The sequence below is a fragment of the Ciona robusta genome, chromosome 7, assembly GCF_009617815.1.
Source record: "Ciona robusta chromosome 7, ASM961781v2".
NCBI classification, from domain to species: domain Eukaryota; kingdom Metazoa; phylum Chordata; class Ascidiacea; order Phlebobranchia; family Cionidae; genus Ciona; species Ciona robusta.
In genome coordinates this window covers 8,549,853-8,570,118 of record NC_143241.1, presented here as the reverse complement: position 1 = coordinate 8,570,118, position 20,266 = coordinate 8,549,853, and the positions used below count along the sequence as shown (strand labels likewise).

The 20,266-nt window shown below is 37.4% G+C and overlaps 3 protein-coding genes and 1 long non-coding RNA gene across 4 annotated transcripts; 1 reads left to right on the top strand and 3 right to left on the bottom strand.

Annotated features, from left to right (window-relative positions):
• Positions 1–1,630: 1,630 nt before the first annotated feature.
• On the bottom strand, positions 1,631–2,740 carry LOC149734500 (uncharacterized). The gene is made up of 3 exons (XR_016385254.1): positions 1,925–2,740; positions 1,812–1,868; positions 1,631–1,746 (listed from the first exon to the last, which is right to left on the bottom strand). It is a non-coding gene; the product is annotated as an uncharacterized LOC149734500 (long non-coding RNA).
• Positions 2,741–3,115: 375 nt separating this feature from the next.
• LOC149734499 (nuclear inhibitor of protein phosphatase 1-like) lies at positions 3,116–8,139 on the bottom strand. The gene is made up of 10 exons (XM_089880673.1): positions 7,999–8,139; positions 7,264–7,324; positions 6,880–7,033; positions 6,506–6,616; positions 6,033–6,112; positions 5,483–5,615; positions 4,838–4,902; positions 4,301–4,400; positions 3,945–4,033; positions 3,116–3,572 (listed from the first exon to the last, which is right to left on the bottom strand). Exons 1-10 carry the CDS (start codon positions 8,049–8,051, stop codon positions 3,444–3,446), a joined length of 975 nt encoding a protein of 324 aa, XP_089736799.1. The 5' UTR covers positions 8,052–8,139; the 3' UTR covers positions 3,116–3,443.
• On the bottom strand, positions 8,073–11,111 carry LOC149734498 (uncharacterized). The gene is made up of 2 exons (XM_089880650.1): positions 8,534–11,111; positions 8,073–8,474 (listed from the first exon to the last, which is right to left on the bottom strand). Exon 1 carries the CDS (start codon positions 10,786–10,788, stop codon positions 8,584–8,586), a length of 2,205 nt encoding a protein of 734 aa, XP_089736776.1. The 5' UTR covers positions 10,789–11,111; the 3' UTR covers positions 8,073–8,474; positions 8,534–8,583.
• Positions 11,112–11,347: 236 nt separating this feature from the next.
• On the top strand, positions 11,348–20,179 carry LOC149734497 (uncharacterized). Its single transcript, XM_089880649.1, has 22 exons — positions 11,348–11,543; positions 11,731–11,793; positions 12,300–12,352; positions 12,565–12,699; positions 12,971–13,066; positions 13,238–13,355; positions 13,501–13,606; positions 13,892–14,111; positions 14,469–14,596; positions 14,808–14,981; positions 15,375–15,494; positions 15,822–15,989; positions 16,284–16,405; positions 16,546–16,611; positions 16,787–16,878; positions 17,201–17,351; positions 17,729–17,860; positions 17,993–18,064; positions 18,395–18,469; positions 18,645–18,838; positions 18,978–19,088; positions 19,702–20,179. Exons 1-22 carry the CDS (start codon positions 11,444–11,446, stop codon positions 19,915–19,917), a joined length of 2,712 nt encoding a protein of 903 aa, XP_089736775.1. The 5' UTR covers positions 11,348–11,443; the 3' UTR covers positions 19,918–20,179.
• Positions 20,180–20,266: the final 87 nt, after the last annotated feature.

Here is a 20,266-nt window from a genome sequence, read left to right as displayed (position 1 = left end):
TAAACAATTAACAATGGTCTTATATAAGAGTCGTGAGGATACGGTTTTATAAATCTTTGAATGTTTCTTGTTTACTATTAAATAGAGCGAGATAATAAAACGAAAAGGTGTCCTATCTTCCCACAACCTACTATATATACGTGTTTGTAAAAAGTTATTCACAAGTTTAGTATGATTTTGAAACGTGGAACTAGCGAATGACGTCACCATATTTAACAGTAATGACGTCAGTATAGGTCCGTAAATGTGCTCTACAATGACGTCATGCATAAATATTGTTTTTGAATTTATTTTTAATTGCGCAAATTACAACACACGACAAAACCCTAAAATATAGGAGACCTCGTTTACTCATTCTGAAAAATAAAAATAGGATTAAAATACCTTTATAGTTTATGTGGCTGGCGTTGGTGGAAAGCCACTACGGCACGACAAGCCCCCAGCCAATGGTAGTGGGTTTCTACTCTGGTGAGAAACCCTTTGCTGGATAGACCTTACCCAAAGCAAGGAAAAGAAACCCATTGACAAAAATAATACAGCGCAACAATAAACAATCACACCAACAAGCATATAAGAAGCGCAACATGATCATTGAAACATCAACAAACGAGAAGATACAAAATCTTACAGAAAAGCCCCGCAGTGCGCTCGCTACCAAGTGCCCACCTGCAAGGAGTCAAGCCAACAATGGCCCTGCATCACCCGACCGCTTATTAAGAAAACATCCTGGTACCGCGATACCCTCGTCGTATTTTCACACAATATAATATCGTCCGGCTGTTACGCACCGCATCGACCGTTACGACATACTGTGGCTGTTACGAACCGCAAAGCGGCGACGTCCACGTAACAAACCCGCAGCTGTAACGTAACTAAACCGACCGTGACGTAACTGCACCGAACGCAGGGTCATGACGTTGCTGACCCACCGCATCGACGTAAAGCGTAATTGTGACGTGGCCATCGTCCAAATTACGCCATACGCGATGTTGTGTTTAACTAATTTTAACTTGTTGGGGGTTTTACAAAACCTTCTACTTGTGTCGACGCATTAAACAAAGTAATTGAAAGGGAATTAAAAGTTAATGTGTATATATTATACTGCGCGTTGATATTACTCGAGTATATGTGTACCAAGACAGAGTTCTCGCAAAGCAAACCGAGACAATACAAAACCACTGTAAGATTCAAGTCCCGACAGACAAAACACTCGGAAGGAATGAACACTACAGTAGATGCTAATCTTTATCAAGTAAGATTGTTGCAACAATTCCTTTGCATTTGTCTCAAATACATGTAGAAGCACTGAAAAGTGCTTGGGGGACATAGCTGGCAACATTAGATCCAGCAAAAAATAACTGGCATCACTGTATGAGTGCACCAGCTAACACACGCAAACAAGCACATTCAAACACTATAAGCCTAAACCACCTGAAACCGACATCCTGTATCGGCGTCTTTGATCTTCTTTCTTCGCGCGTACACACCTATACTAAGCCTATACACACTTACAGTAGGCCTATACACACTTAAGCCTGCAAACACCTCAAACCGGCATCCTTATATTGGCGTCTTCGTCTTTGTTCTTCACCTGAAAAACAATATCACTAGGGTATTATATTGAAAATCTACAAAATTGACAAATATTTACATCGGAACTAAAGGGCTAGCTACAACACTACGTGCTTAACTATATATTGGTTTGAATATAAATTACCTTGCGCTTTTTTTCTCGTCTTTTTCCATCTGCAACAATCAGCATTATTATACGTATTCATCTTAATAATATAGGTTTGCTACGTCATAATCACCTTGAACGCAATTCTCGCGATGGCGGATTTCTCTGTGACGTCACATATACCCATATTCTGTAAAACAAAAAACTTTGAAACAATTTACTTTTTTGACGAAACAATAAACTCACGAAGCAGGTTCTTCTGTTACGTCATCACTGCTTCTGTGACGTCACATCATCGATGTTTCTAGAAAAGAGCTTATGTACGTAATAATGCCAATTGTGATTTATACTTTACCAATTCTTTGATCTTCTTGCTTCGCGCTCATAGCGCAAATATAATTAGAATATACAAGTAATGTGCCTTGCGTCGACGCAAAACGCGCATGGGGCCCCATGGAAAAAATCGCGAAACGCACGCGTAACAAACCTTGTTGTGACGTCACAAGCGTGTATGTGTTGGTAAAATATATAGCCACGTTAATTGAGTTCGTGTAACGCGAAGCAAAATAACACATATTTAGACGTAACGATTACAGCGAATGCAACGTCGCGCGTGACGTAATAAACATTGACGTAACGAATAGGCATGGTGACGTAATTTAAGATTAAATATCAAACGCAATACCGCAAAATAACGTCAAAATGCAAGTGACGTAATAAAGAGATCGCTGATACCTGTATCTAGATTCTAGAATGAAAGATAATGTTAATAATAATAATAGTTAAACACAAGGCACATTACTATGTTAGTATAATATATGATATAAATATAGTTACTATATATAGTTAGTAGTGGTGCATATAATGGTTAGTAATATAATAGCAATGCAAGTAATCAAATACTTAACTCAAGCCTTGTAGTAGGAACGCACATAATCCCAATCTGCTGGTGCTTCATCCAAACTGCAGCGTGGTGTGACTGGCGCGCGTAGCAAAGGCGGCGTTTTATGCGCGAGGCAATCAACGAAAAGCGGGGAGGGTAATTAACAATCTCTCGCTAGGTGGGGATAAAGAGCGATAACGTAGAAACATTTTTACTGTCGTCAATCCTATTTTGCAAAATTGCAATATTTCGTCTTTTTTTACTGAAAATAGCATATTCCGTAAATAAAAAATATATAAATATAGTAGAGTGGGGGAAGATGGGACACATTTAGCACACAATATCAAAATATCCTGATCGTTTTTTAAATAATTAACAACGGTCTATGGGAGTCGTGAGGATACGGTTTTATAATTCTTTGTATGTTCTTTTTTTACTACTAAATGGGACGAGAAAATAGAATGAAAAGGTGTCCCATATTCCCCCACCCTACTATATCTTAAGCGGATGTAAAAAATACCTTAATATTCTTCAATAACAGAAATAAAACAATATTACATCGTACACAATTTTATTACTTTATGACGTCACAAGCGCGAATACAAAAATCGCGAAAACACTTTCCATTGTCTACGAACCATAATTGGACGCAAGGTGACGTAACACTTAAATATCTATGACGTAACAAACATCATTGTAGGATGCGATATTGAGAGCAAAGACATCATGACAACGACGACTATGACGTCATACAAGCCATTGTTACCACTGCGACGAAACCGCGCGTCAAGGTTCAGCAGAATCCTCGATTCTTCCATTATGTAGTGACTGTGATGTCATAATCATCTTAAATATATATTAATGACGTCACAATCCCCATTATCACACAAGTAGGGAGGGGGCGGGGCGCTTCCCCGGCCACGCCTCCTTCGTATATTTCTTGCGTGGTTTCAACTCGACACTCGTCTCCACTTGGGGGCGCTCAACAACCAACGAGGTTTGAATCGGGACCTGCAACAAAATCAACCAATCACAACGCAGCAATATAACATAAGTGTTTTTGAATTTTTAAGGCTTTTTAAAATCTTTTGAATAAAGTAAAAAAAGATGACATTGTTAAAACGTCGTTATGACATAGACGTCGTTGAATGGTAAGCAAACACCCGACAGCAGGGTAAAAGAGGAAAACTAGGATTTTAAAACACATTGTAGCATCCCTCATTAAGGAATTGCGTCATTTTTTCTCGGAAATGACATGTTCACTCTTTTTTTTAGGAAATCCCATTATTTTTTTTACGTTCTGTTCATAATTTGTTTTGTCTATATTTTTCACGGAAGCCAACACCCTGGGCTAACCATATGATCACATGATAGAATACTCACATCTGATTGGTTGACTTCAACCTCAGGAGCGAGGTTGGGAACAAAACCAACCAATCGCGATAAGCTCGAATCTAACGTCGACTTTTTATCTGGAAACATAGTATTGTGATGTCATATTGGTTTGGAGCATGGAGCAATAATTAGAGATTTGTATCCGAAGATACCAGGTTCGAAGCTTAATGCTGCTAGCATTGAGGGCGTATGTGTCCCTGGGAAGGACAATTAATGACAATTGCTCCAGTGGTCACTAATGTATGAAACAGAACACCCGTGTTATAACGACTGTCTTTTTATGGCCACGCAAGGATGAACAAGTTGCAACCACACCAACAACTACAACGCACACCATAACAAACCTTCCAAATCCTCGTACAACCCTTGGTTGTAAAACTCTTGGACGTGCTTCTTCTGTCCACTAGATGGTGATAGAAAGCCACTCGTGTCACCGCGTTGTCGCTGATTATAAGATGTTTATGTTATGGAGTTTTATATGATATTTATGAACAACTAAATAATTTATGCAAAACTGTAAATAGCTTTTATGGTAGAATGCTTGGCCTGATGCATTCCGAGTCCCCATAAGGGTATAACACTTGTCATGTCAGTTGTGGTACGACCCCACTCATACAGAATAGAAAACAGTATATTATTACAGTAGGGTGGGGGAAGATGGGACACCTTTTCATTCTAATTTCTCGTCCTATTTGGTAGTAAACAAAGAAAATGCAAATAAATATAAAACTGTATCCTCACGAATCCCATAGACCGTTGGTAATTGTTTAAAACGCGATCAGGATAATTGGATATTATGTGCTAAAGGTGTCCCATCTTCCCCCACCAGACTATATATTTCACATTACATTACAGCATAATATTGCGCAATAAACATTCACCTTATTAGGAATCACTTGAACCGATATCATGTTCCGGAATCTTCCAACTGATGAATCTACGTCCTCTGTGATAATCGTATATTATGATGTCATAAATATTACAGTGATGTCATAATACAATGAAATTCTATTTAACTATATTTAAAAAAAAGATGCCATTTAAAAAATATCTATTTAGCTTTTATAATGCACTAGTTGGACTTGATTTTTGTTCGTTACATATTATGTGGGATTTGTTCTTGAGTTTTATTTGGTTCCGAGAATCGCCCAACAAATATGACTTGTTGTATGGCACACAAAATATTGGTCATTTAAGATCACAAGCATTTGCCAAAAGATCTATTTTACATTTATATCGTACTTAGCAGCAACAACATACATAAACTGTTGTGTTCTTGGGTTTGTATTGAGACACCAAATTGTAGAATGAAAACTAAGGCGAGCACACACGTATATAAAGGGCACTAAATTGCGACATAGCGACACTAATTACTACATAACTACACAATTAATAATGAAACACGCTGACTGCGGCACATTGCGCTAGTAACCTGGCTAAGGCATGCCAGTGCCTTTCTGTCGTGGGTGTGCTCGGAGGCGTGTCCATGACATAAACAATTTCATCATAATTCGATTCAAAATCACCTAGATTTATAATTTCTTCCTCTTCGGCGAAAACCACGGACTTTCGTTTCCGTTTCTGAAACTTGATATTGGTTTCATCGACGGGTAACGCGGCTACTCGCTTGTTGTGGGCCGTGTTGAACTCCGTCAGGTTCTGTGGGTTTAGTGGAATATAACATGATGTATATACTGTGACTACCAGGCAATATTAAAGCCTGGCAATAAAATAAATCCGAAAAACAATAAAAAAAGATACAGGTTAGAGAATCTACTATTGTGGGCAATTGTGTTCCTGGAAAAGACATTTAATGATAAACCTAATGATGCTTAATGTATTGCAGAGGAAACATCAGAACATCAACAACTTGTTATTACTATTGTTCTCTCTAATGTTTACTAATACTACTTTTCATGAAAACATCAAATTGTCAGCCATACATTCAATGAAATCCCATGTTACACGACTGTCACTACCCACAACCCCCATAAACAAGTTACCCATACTCCATAAACAAGTTAGTGAAGTTACCCATAACTCCCCACATAAATAACCCCCCAACCCCAATCTTACATCCAATTCATCCTCTTGCATCGGAAGATCGTGCTTCGTTTCTTCTTTCTTTGGATCTTGAACGGAAACTTGTGGTCGCTCTGTGTGGATAAGTTTGGTGTTTACGCAACTAGAACCAATATAGGATAATATAACTGCAAGGCATCTGGTCCTGATCTAGTGTTCATGAAGTTGGACGGTTCTCGTAACCAAATAACTGTCAGGATCAAGGGCTATAACTTCATGAAGATCAAAGGAAGAATCAAGCTAAATCAAGTTATAAAGTTTCTGGTAGTTTGTATGTAGCTGTACTATGGCACAGTGGCTGGAGTGCTCGATTCTAGACCAGAAGATTTGAGTTCAAGGCTCGACGCTGCTACCATTTTGTGGGCGGATGTGTCCTTGAGCAAAACACTTATCGGCAATTGCTCCAACCCAGTGGTCATTAATGGGTTGTTTTAATTATCAGCCATATAGAAATATGCCACACCCACCTTTAAGAATATAATATCTTGTGGAAGCCCCGAAATGAAACGTTGCATCAAAGGGTATCGGGGTTGGCTTGTTCCCCTCTAATCTTAGGTTACGAATGAATGAACCGTGCACTGCGATGGAATAATGGAAATTGTAGATTTATTTTAATAAAGAAAATTTATTACTGCTGGTAAAGTGAGCAGATAGAAGACAACAAAAACTACATTTCATACATTTTAGTGAAATGCGACAAATTTATTTTATTTCTCATTGTGAAAGATTGGACGGTATGGTTTTAAAGTAAAAAACTTTCCTTGTTCATGTTTAAAAGAAACGACTATCGTTGGCCCCCACCCCTTCGAAAAGCCTACATCCATTATGACATCATACTTACTACTCCCGAGGTCACAAATGAACATTCGTTTAAGATGTTTATGATACAATAGCACGGCGTGCACACGTGAGCACGAAGCGTGTTCGATCATGAAGTCACATGACTCAGAGTTGCGACCAAAGTAATAACATCGCTTCTCGTCAATCAACAATTTCTGTCGATAGTTTATAATTAAATATTTAATTACTGACTTAATTAGGTATTGGTATATTGTACATTGATACTTCTATGAACTTTGTAATTAATTAAACATGGAGTCATTGACATTTTGTTTTGCACAATAGTTTGGTATAATCCCAGGTCCCATGGCGTGTCACACTGCCCATTCTGACATCAGATTTATAGTATGCCTGCCAGCAACAACTTATAATATTCGTATAATACCTCCACCAGCTTGTCTCCTTTCATCACGTTAAGATGGGTGCCCGATGGTGCAAGGCCTGCCCTGTTAATATGATGTCTATGTTAATATAACAGCATACAGGTGCAATACATTTAAAATAAGAGACTGATAATGCTAGTTATTGACGAAGTATCGTTTTGTAGAAAAAAATCACCCAACAGTATGAAAAATCTCAACAATATAAGCGGAAAAATGAAAAATATTGTGTAAACGTATACATTAGAAAAAATAAAAATCTTGTGTATTGGTATATACATGAGAAAAACCATAAACCGTCTTTTATTTAAATACAATGTTATATAAGATATCTATGTAGGAATGGGACATAACTTCCAGTGATTACTGCAAGCCTAAAAACCAACCTCTCATAGTGAGATAATGTTGGACCAAGGTTAATGAACAACAACAATGTTGCTCATCCAGAAACACCTTGTGTCCATGTTTAAAATTATAAGTTTATTCTATACGGGTGAGGTCCGACAGCATGGTACGCCATAATACCCTCTTTTAATCGAAGGAAAAAATGATAAATGATATGTTTTATATTGCAGCTTAAAGTGATGCAAAATATATTACACTATCACAACAAATTTTAACAAAACTTTGAAAATAAAACAAACTTTTTATAAAACATAAAATTGTAATAAAACTATTTTATAGGCTATATATATATGAAAAATAAAAACAAAATATTCAAATAAAACCCCCTGACCCACCATGAAGGAATCTCAAACTTGGTCTTTGGTTCAATCAACTTTCGTTTGGACATTTTATATGATTTCTATAGCACCTACAAAATATAAAATATATATATACTATGAATAATAGAAATCATGTAAAATGATACAACAGTGCACTTTATGACATCATAATTAATATAATGTAAACTATTATCCAATAAACAATATCGATTGTTCATATTATGACATCATAGTAAGCACAACAATAGGATCTTTGAATATGAAAAAGAGAGAAAATAATAAAATGACGGAGTAGTAAAACTTGAACAAAGAGAAACAGGGGTGACATCATATGTTTTCGCACAAAATTTTTAAACTTAAAACATATTTTACCCTGCTGTTAGGTGTCTATACAAACAAGCAGAGCCAAAGTATATTGCATTCACTACATTAATCAATGAGGTTCCCTATGTTTGACAACTATGAGTGTAACTGTATTTTAACAATGTCACCTCAGATGTTACCCTGCAGTTAGGTGTCTATACAAACAAGCAGAGCCAAACAATGTCACTCAATTTTTCACTAAATTTTTATAAAACAACAGTAAATCCTAACCAAATATCAAGCGTTCCCCAAAACACCCTTAGTTTTAATCTTTTCCAATCCACCTAAAATTAAATCAAGTTCCGTCCGAAACTTCGCAAGCAACAAGTTCTTATCGGCGATAACCGCTTGCAGTGTTTCCACATCCTCATTGCTTCCAGTGTTTCCAGTTATTTTTTTGATCATATTTTCCCGATCTCGTTGTTTGAAATGCAGAAGTTGAATTTGTTGGTTTAGATTCTCAATTCTGCGCATGGGAGCATTGGGCGTCCCCAGTCTTGTTTCCTGTAGCTCCGATAATAAGTTCCCAATTTGTTTCTGAAGCGCAACTTCTCTTGTTCGGCTGATGGCACATTCTGATTGTGATGTCATAAGTCTTGATTGTACCTCCATTAATTTTTTTTCGAGATTTTCAGATTTTTTCTCTTGTTCTTTTATTGTGATGTCATAATTGTCTTTCATTGTTGCCATTGTCTTTTCAAACCTGCATCTCATTTCATCCGATTGTTGCGATGTTTCATAAACCTTTTGCTTCAAAGTTTCAATTTCACATTTAAACTTTTCTGTGTCTTTAGAATTTTGCTGAATTTGTTGAACATTTTGATGAATTTGTTGAGTTTGTTGAATTTCCGGTTTATTTTGTTGATTAGTTTGTTGTTGTTGATTTTGAGCAAAATACTCGGGATGATAATCACTTCCATTATGTTTCTCTTTTATTTTTATTTTCAAAGCTCGGTTTTCCTCGCGAAGATGTTTCAACTCGAACTCCACATCGTAATCCTCCCTCCTGGAAGACTTGATGATCATCAACTGATGCGAGAGCTGCTCCACGCGCTCCTGGTACTCAATCTTCATCTTATTAAACTTCCCTCGCAACATTTGAACGCTCCGTACTTTTGCTTGCTCCTCCTCCCCAACTTGCTGTTCCAACCTCTTAACCCACTCCCTTAGCATCTTCACTTCGCTCTCACTCTTCTCCCTCTCCTCCTCATTGATCCGCATCGATGCCTCCAGCTCCTCCAACCTCCGATCCTTAGGGAACGTCTTCCCCATCACCGCTGTATCATCCAGTTGTCTCTTTAACCCCAAAACTTCACCCCGTATTTCCTCGTTCTCCACCCTACACCCCTCACACTCCATTTCAAGTTGTTTCACCCTTTCGACGCCGATTCCAACTTTTTCCTTCAAACTTTCAATCTCATCCAAATATCTCGAACAATCCCCACAAACTTCAGGTTTCTTGATCTCAATTTTTTCTTTTTCTTTCAAAACCAGATTCTTGTTTTTCATTTCTTCGTCCAAAATCGCAACTTGTGTTTTCAACCTCAAATTCTCCTCATACATTGCAGACTTGGACTGCTTCATTTCAGTCTTTAACTTGGAGATATCAGAATACAGTTTCTCATTTTCCTGCTGGTACCCTTTCAACAATCGCTCTTGTTCCAAAACTTCTTTCTGCAAATCCCCAATAACGGAATCTTGAGTTTCTTTGTTTTCTTCCGCCGTGTCATTATTGGCATTGTGTGACAACAAACGGTTTAATTTTGCCGTCAGTTTGAAATTTTCTTGATTAATTTCATCATTTCTTGATTTTAATCTTGATATTTCATCGTTTAATTCAAGGAACTGACCGTCATCTGTGACCTCAGTACGGTGGTTTGTTTCATCTATGACATCATCATGTGTGATGTCATTGTGTGTAACATCATCACATATGACATCACCATGTGTGACATCATCACGTGTGATGTCATCTTTACGTTCTGCGGATTTCTTCGGCGACCTACCACGAGGTTTGGGCGCTGAACCGGAACTAGAAGATCTTTGCCTGGATTTCTTTTCGCTCTTTTTAATTTTTGCTTTTTGTCGGATCGGCGTAACGCCGTACCCTGAACTTTTAATATGGGAATAACTTTTGGAGCTTTTTCTTGGACTGGCAACACTGGAACGATTCGATTTCGTCGATTTATTTTTATTTTCTGAACTTTTTCCCAACAACGATCGTTCGTGGCTATGCACTGGTGATAAATCGAACCCGGCCATTATACCGTCATAATGAGCTCGCGCGGGTGTCGACGTACCGAATATGACGTCATTTTGCTTCTGTTTTTCAACTTGAGTGGTTGGTTGCTGCTGAAACGTCGACCCTCCAGTAGTCAGTAACGATACGTTATCTAACAACGCTGCGTATGGTCGCTGTCCACTTTTACTAGCAGCAGACATCTTTAATTATCTAATTAAACAAAGAAATTAATTTTAATTGCGAAAGAGATCTTCGGGATTTTGTTTGCAATCCTAATTGTCGTCGTATGTGTTCTTGAACAAAACACTTTACGGTAAACCATGATGGTACCTCGCCGTATGGAATACAAAACGTCGGTCCTTTAAGATCACAAAAATAAACGCCAGAAATCTCTTTCGCACTATAATATGTCTGGCGACAACAACAACTTATACATAAGATTTGGTAATTTAATTGCAAAATAAAATTCTATTCCACGCCGCTTTTCGTTTCTGTAGTTTTCAAAAAATCAACAGCAGTGATTCACAACGCAGTGTTACCGAATGTTTATTCTACGCTTGGTTGGTTTTGAATTTCAATTATATTATTAACGTAATTTTAAACTTGTTTATTTAAAAAAAAAACAACTTTTTTTTAATTTTATGATAATTACTGCTTGGTAAAATCTAAACCCGCTAAACCAGGCTAGATTTATAACCTCAAACTCCCTTCATAAAATTTGTAGCTACAAAATTTTAATTCTATGTTCACCAACCGTTGTGTAAATAGCTGGTTATGAAGCGCGAATAAAATCTCCTGTTTGTGTGTTTCTTGCCGTGTTGTAAAGTCAATTATTTTAAGCTTCAAAACAATTTTATGGATTTTAGAAGCAGTGATGAAGAAATTGCGGAAGATCAGCTTCGATTGCAACTGCAAACGTTTCCACTCGACCTTAATTTCGAAGAAGAAGAGAGCGGTAAGAACCCCACAATGTTAAGATTATTTTGAACACATGCGGTCATAAACTCCTTACGAATATTACCCACAATTTGTGACCCACAACACACGACAAACAACATTTTTATTTGAATTTTGCTATATTTATATGGAAAATTAATCTTAATGTTTGTGGTGACTTTCAAGGTCAAATTATTCCTTTCCAGATGACAATGAAGATATAAATGAGACGTTTGAACCAACTTCACCCCAACCTACAACAACATTCGGTTTGTCAATAAATATACATTTAAGGTGGCTGTACACAGTATCCGGAATTCGCCCGGATTTCGCTGCCGCATGCGGAATTGGACGCGGGTTTGCATACGACTTCGCAAGTGAATTCGCATGCCGGATACTGTGTACAGCCACCTTTATAGTGAATTTTTGTCGTTATAACACGGGTGTTCTGTTTCATACACCTCGTGCCCGCTTACAAGTTACCACGTATGTAACTTATTTATCCTCACATGGCAGGGCAACGACAGTCGTTATAACACGGGTGTTCTGTTTCATACACCTTGTGCCTGCTTACAAGTTACCACGTATGTAACTTTGTGGTTGATTATTTTTCTGTATTACTGACAGTTTAGACAACCCATTAGTGACCACTGGGTTGGGGCAATTGTCGTTAAGTGTCTTGCCCAAGGACACAATGGAAGTTACGTGACTGTATTATGGTGTGCTAATGGATTGTTTAAATAAACTAATAAACCAATTACATTGCTTCGTTCAGATGCCGTCAGCCAATCAGGTGAAGACACGCAAGAAGATGATGAAACGGAGGAGGTTATATGATTTTTATGAATCAAACTCTTTGTTTATCATTAATTTTAGTTTAAATTTTCCCAGCGATTTTTTGGGGCATTATAAAGTAATTTTACCCAGTTCTCCAAATAATTTTTACCAGTTTTTCTAGCTAAATATCTGTCAGTGTTTCCAGCTAAATATCCACCAGTGTTTCCAAATAATTTTTACCAGTGTTTTTCCCTTATTTTCAGGAGGTCATCGACCTCTCAGTTGACCTCCCCCCGACCCCCGTTAACTTGTTAAAACTAAACCTGGCGTACCAAGAAGTTATCGAACAAGAGATAACGAAGGTGAAACAATTGTTGCAGGAAAATCATTGCCAAACTGTGAGTTGATTTATATTGGTTAATATATTTCATTTATTATACTCTGTTTTGTTGCTACAAGGCACATTGTGATAAAATAGCTATTCTAGTGGGCCATCATGTCTTGAAGTCCTTTGTCATGTAATTTAATATCAGTTCTTAAATATATTGAATATTTATAGAAACTTAATTTAAATGTATTATAAACCATAGAAGTGTTGTAACGACTGTTGTTTTGTCACTATATTTATTGAAGAGACAGATACATATTATAACAAACGTTATGTTCCAGTCCATATTGATCGAGTCGGAGCAACGAATGAACATTAAAAGTCGTTACAAGATGATTGTGCCCGGTTATTCGTTCATGAGGACCCCGTTTTTTAAGGTTTGTATATTTAATCCTAATGTATATGGGTATCTAGGTTGACCCATATAATTTATGGGTCCCAAGTTCATGGGTCTCAAATTTCTAGGTCTTAATTTCATGGGTCCCAAATTGATGGGTCCCAAATGTAAAAATGTATGTTCTATTGTTAATATGATATCTATGTAATAGGATAAGGAAGGTAACGGTCCAACGAATATCGAGATAACTCGTCGCGCTTCAGATGTCGGTGAATTATTCGAGCGTAACGCCATGCCCCCGGGAAAGTGGAAGAAACCAACGCTTCAAGGTGGGGGGGGTGTATAGGGGTTGGGGGTACAATAAGGTAGATTTGTTTCACAGGAATGTGTGTCTAACTATCCCTGCCTCCCCTGTGTTTACAAACTCACTATTTTATGGAGTTAATATATTTTCATAGAAATCATATATTTCAGCGTTAATCAGTGGAGTGGAACGTGAAGCGCGACGTCATGTGACCGAACCTTTGTTGTCGAAACTTGAATATTTGAACGACAAGTTAAACGGACCCGACCATGAGGAGTAAGTGGGACCCATTAATTGTGGGACCCATTACGGTATTATTTACCCTGTTTAATTTATTAGTTCATTTGGTTCAATGACACATTAGTTGGAATGATTGCGTAAACACTAAAGATACTGGATTCAAGGCTCAACGCTGCTACCATTGCAGGCATTTAGTTTTGCTCCAACAGAAAAACAAAAATACAGAAAAACAAAAATATAAAAAACAATCACTCGCAAAGTTGCATACATAGTAACTTGCGAGCAGGCACAAGGTGTATGAAACAAAATCATTTGTTCCAGAGTCAAACAGAAAATTTCCGAAGTTCAGAAACAAATTGATGAAAAAAGTAAAGTCCCAATAACTGGGTTGTTGGGCGATCGTGAGCGCGAGTGGGATTGGGACACGATAGCCAACATAGACCTGGATATGCAAGCTACTCCGGCTAACTGTGCGTGTTACTGGAAGTCCCATCTTCATCCGTCTATTAACAATGATGCCTGGAGCAAAGCAGAAGAAAAGGTCTGACATGCAGATTCTAAAATAAAAACTACGATGCATTTTTAGGCCTTTTCTGTCAAAGTGAATGTAACTTATTTATTCTTGTATGGCTGGGCAATTAGTTGCAACGCCTAAACTAGTTCCTATTTTATGAATCAAAAGCATGTTATAACAGCTACAATGTTTGAGTTTTGCATTTAAAATAAAGAATACCAGTTTCGAGGCCCAACGCTGCTACCATTGTGGGCGTATGTGTTCTTGGGCAAGACACTTAACAGCAATTTCTCCAACCCAGTGGTCACTAATGGGTTGTAGCACCCTGGGTGTCCACTTAAAATACCCCCCCCCCCACAAGTATATAACCCCCATATTCCACAGAACTTCACATCAATACTTGAGAAACACACAGACCGAGATTGGAACTGGATATCGAAGGAGTTAAACACGGGACGTACCCCGTTACAATGTGCACAGTATTACCAAAGAACGCTCAACAAGGACTTCAAGTTCGTAGCAGTTTTTAGAAAAAAACTTGTGTTTATTTGTAAAAACATTTAGATAATATTTTTGTAGTTGTGTTTATTTATAAAAATTGTTTAATTTTTTAGGTTTTTAAGCTAGTTTTTTACCAGTGTTTCCAGCTAAATAACCACCAGTGTTTCCAGCTAAATAACCACCAGTGTTTCCAGCTAAATAACCACCAGTGTTTCCATGCAGAAGGAAGCCCTGGACACCAGAAGAAGACCAGCAATTGGTGAAATGCATCCATAGATTAAAAGTTGGGAATTGCATCCCGTATACAATGGTTGCATTAAACCTCAACTCACGAACAAACTACCAAGTCGTCCATCGATGGTCAAAAACGCTCGACCCCTTCTATAAAAAAACAAGGTCAGTTTGCAACAATTTACATTTGTTTGGTTCAACAGCCACGCTGTAATATTATTAGCGTGTCTTAACGACTATCGTTTGCTGCTAATTCCCTTTCTTTGTTGTTTTAATTAATCTGATCTTTTCGAGTTCGAAGAGATAAACAAAAATTACGCTATAGTAAGATGTTTTTAAAATTAGCAGTTGACCGAAACTTCAGTATTTTTGACAGCTAGTTTTACAAAGTGTCAACAAAACAATAACCTTGAATTGGTTGCACCACTTTTCACAGGTGTTTATATAAGTTAAGTTGCATTTGACCGACACTTTAGTATTTTAGAAAACAATAATATTCATATAATAATAAACATTATGACATCATACTTCATGACATCACAATTCCTATTATGACAGATGGGAGCCAGAAGAAGACGGGGCATTGTTGCGAGCGGTTAGCATATATGGGGAAAAGTGGGCAAGAATACGTGACCTTAATATTGTTCCTAATCGACATGATGGTCAACTGAGGGAAAGGTAAGGCATCGTGTATTGTGACATAGATATCATATATTGTAACATAGAAATCATATACTATGGTATAGATATCTTATATTGTGACATAGATATTTTATGTAGGGTATATATTTATCTTATTGGTTGTTTGAATAGTCAGCCATACAGAACACCAGTGTTATAACGACTATCGTTGCCCCATCACACGAGGATAAATAAGTTACACTCATACACTAGTTACGTATTGATCAACCCTGGCCTAAATCTCACTCTATGCCTCGCCAAACATCAATAACTTAGACATCATATACACAACCCTACATCACATACCCCATTATGACATCACAGATACAAGAACTGCCTCAGCAACTGGAAGCGGGGACCATGGATCAAATCAGAGGATCGCAAACTATTAAAGCTCGTACACGAGCATGGGGAACGGTGGTCGTTGGTTGCGAGGTACATGGGGGGGAGGACGGACTCGCAATGCGTGAAGAGATTTAATACGATTAAACGGTGAGTCTGTGGTGTATAATGTTTCTATGTTTGTGTACAAGGTTTCTATGTTCATGTATAGTGTTTTTATGTTTGTGTATAGTATTTCTATGTTTGTGTATAATGTTTTTATGTTGGTGTATAGTGTTTTTATGTTTGTGTATAGTATTTCTATGTTTGTGTATAGTGTTTCTATGATTGTGTTTAGGGTTTTAATGTTAGGGTAATGAACCAACTGTGGATCTATTGTAATTGGAACGTTGCCCCGCCATGCGAGGATAAACAGGTTACACCCCTATTATATTTCTATTACAGAGCTGTAAGCATGGGCCGTGCATTAATCTACAATCCTTCTACCACATATTCAAATAATGTTCACAAGATTCGGAAAACTTTGTTGGAAAAAATATCTGCTGAGACAACCCCGGTTAAAACAGGTGAGACATTATGTTGTATTTATGAATATCAAGGTTTCAATTATCGAGTATAAACTCATTATATTATAGCAGATGTTTCACCAAGTCTACTCGGTCTTTTACAAGCACTGATAAACCTAATTCGATCTACTTTTATATAGAAAAAGACAACGACAACGATAAAAATAAAGATAAAGAAAATGGTGATGATGGTCCACCAGAGCCAGGTATGGTGTTTGTGATATATCTGGTATGGTGTTTGTGGTATATCTGGTATGGTGTTTGTGGTATATCTGGTATGGTGTTTGTGGTATTTCTTGTATGGTGTTTGTGGTATATCTGGTATGGTGTTTGTGGTATATCTGGTATGGTGTTTGTAACATATCCACATTTTAATTACAGATGCACCTACAGATACACCACACAAACATCTTATAAAAATATCTTCGAAACCGAAACAAAAAGTTTTGCCGGCACAGGACGCTCTTCTGAATGTAAGTAACTCATAGATATCTTATAACTGTACTTCCCAACACCGTGGTTGCAGCGTGTGCCTCTAGATCAGTAGCTACGAGTTCAAGGCTCTTCGCTGCTACCAATGTGGATGTATGTGTCCTTGGGCAAGACATTTAAAAACAATAACCCAGTGGTCACTAATAGGCGCTTAAACTGTCAGACATAAAAGAAAATAATCACTCACAAAGATAGTACGTGGTAACGTGTAAACGGGCACAAGTTGTATGATACAGAACACCCGTGTTAGAACGACTGTCGTTGCCAAATACCTTATAAACCAACCAAATCTTTCCTCTCCAGATGTCCAGCAACTTATCGAGCCGCGAGGTGTTGGAATTATACATTGAATTGATGAAGACCAGACGTGGTAGAAGAGGGGGCAAGATGGGAATAGCGGGGAAGATGAATCACGAGGATATTCAGATCAATTTTGAACTTAAGAAGTTTTTAGGTTGGTTTACAAGTATTTGTGGTGAACACGTGTGTTTTTACTCTCGTGACCTTGTGTGTCGTTGTTACATCCACATATACAATATATAGTAGGGTGGGGAAGACGGGACACCTTTAGCACACAATATCCAAAAATCCTGATCGTGTTTTAAACAATTAACAACGGTCTATGGGATTCGTGAGGATACGGTTTTATAATTCTTTGAATGTTCTTTGTTTACTAACACATGTGACGAGAAAATATAATAAAAAGTGTCCCGTCTTCCCCTATCTTACTATATATTGAATAAAATTTAAGGTTGTGTCCACTTATATTTTATCCAAGCATAGAAATATCATAACCCCATGATTATGACATCACAATAACATCTATGTCAGAGGAGAGGTACAAACCAATGAAACGACAATCGCGGAAACTCGAAAACGACAATCTCGGATTTTGTTTGAAAGAAATCACCAAGAATTCAAAATCGATTTCGTCCAAAGATATTTTTATTTATTATATAAAAGGTAGATTATACAAATTTACCATGGTTGCCTGGTCTGCTCTTGCGTAATATATAAATGTTTTGCCCCACTAACCCCCATTTTACCCCTTTTTACATGGGAATTTCCCTATTTTATCCTATTTTCCGTCTCCAGCTCTAAACATCAACGCAGCTCGAGCTCTAGAATCGATTCGTATCAAGAAAGATAAACAACGAGAGGGAAAAGGTGAAATAGATATCTTATATTAATATCAACATCCTATACATCTAATATATTGTTTCAATGTCAGTTACAATCCTGGCAATGCCAGGACTTGAACCCTGTATCTTCTGGTTACACAATCCATACATCAAATGTTGGTATGACAATGGTCCCCAATTACAAATTGCCATATAAAATAAACTACTTAATAATATATATATTGTTTCCATGTTAGTTACAATCAGTGATATCAAGCCCTTCTGGTTGCTTCGACTGTCATCTGGCAGTCGTGCCCGCTTACAAGTTACCACACAAACATCTGTAATTCTTAATAATATATTGTTTCCATGTTAGTGACCTTGAGGTCGGTGCTACGGAACGAGATCGAGGCGGGAAACAAAGCTGTTGGTGAAATGAGGAAAAAAATGAGTATGTGATGTCATAGACCTTTTGTGATGTCATAGAACATTTTGTGACCACAAAGACCATTAGCAAAAAAATTTGTTTTAATTTTTCCACAAAATCTAGGGTTACATTGTTAAAAAATTATGTCACTTTTGTTTCAAAACTTTGGGTAACTTGTCATGTGAACATAATATTTCAGGTAAACGAAATGCTGACTCATTAACCTCCAGTGACATCACAAGTGACAACACTGACATCACAAAACAACAATCGACGAGTAACAAAGCCGATAGTGATGTCACAAACAAATCTCGCGCATTCGCTCGGAACCTCTACCTCCCCCTGTGTGCGCCCAACCGTGCAACGACAAAAGCTTATTATGCGCTCGTTAAAGTTAGTGTGATATCATAATGATAATATTTATCGCAAAAATTTCTGCAAATCGTTTTTCGTTATAAATTGTTGATAAGTTGCAAATAAAGATGTTTTCTAAATAATCATATCATGCATAATTAGCATTATGACATCACAGGATCGCGAACGTCGAGTAACGCAAGCGAAGACGATCCTCCGACTCGATGATGCGACGGATGAAACATCGGGAGGAAAATTTAAAACCGTTGATTTGTTGGCAGATATGAGGGTACGTGTTGTGGGTGAAGGGCTAACCTCGGGGTAGATATGGGTGATATATGGCAGGTTATGGGGGTGGGTGTTATGTGTGGGCAGTGGAGCGGCCAGGGGAGGTTTAGGGGGTTGCGGCCTCCCACCCCCCTTTTTAAATTAAAATAAAAAAAAAAATTTAAAAAATAAATATTTTTTTTGAATTTTTTGATTAAACCCCCGCCCCCCCATATTTTTTTTCTGGCAGGGCCACTGTGTGTTGGTTTAATGACATAGGCGCCAAACCTGGGGTGGCAGGGTGGACAAACATACCTCTAATTTTCAACACTGCATTAATCAGTAAACATTACAACCAATAAGTTAGATTTGTTTCACAGAATTGTGTGTCTAACTATCCCTGCCTCCCCTGTGTTTATATATAACTTATATGATGTCTATGTAGTTTATAAGATATTTATACAACAACTAAAATCATAGAAACACATATAAAGATGCAAAGTGATGAATTAACAAATTATGGTAACCACTATTTTGTAACAATGAATTGTTCAACTTATTTTTTTCATAGCTCCCCCAAACCAAAGACTAAAAATAAGTTCTATCAAAAATCATATTTATAAATTCCCTCACAGGCTAGATACGACTACAAGGTGTTCAGGTCACGCTTCAACGCTTTATTCACGTGGTCCACCTTCCTACGCTCATTGGTCCCCTACAGGAGGACGGGGAACGATCGCGTATTGCGCCCTGCTATTCGAATAAAGCGGCCATATTATGACGTCACAATACCTAGTGCAAAACGTCACAAACCAAACGATTCAACGATCGACAATGAATCTTCTGTTTAACTGTTATGACGTCATAATTATTATGTATTCACGAACATTTTTTATGTGACGTCATATTTCCGTTTCTTCACTGCCATGTACATTATTACGTCATAATCCACCTTTGTTTAAATGATGGATTGTTTGCGGAAAATTGTTTCTGTGACGTCACAATTATCAGTTTTTTCAACTTTCGATGCGAATATCGCGCGATGTAATTGTGACGTGTCACTTCCTTTATGACGAGAAAATTGACATAAAATACACAACAAAGGTGATTGTTTCGTCATAAAATAGTTTATGATGCATTAGAATGCAGAACACGGGATGTTGTATAACTTGATATTATGACGTAATAATAAGATGTTTA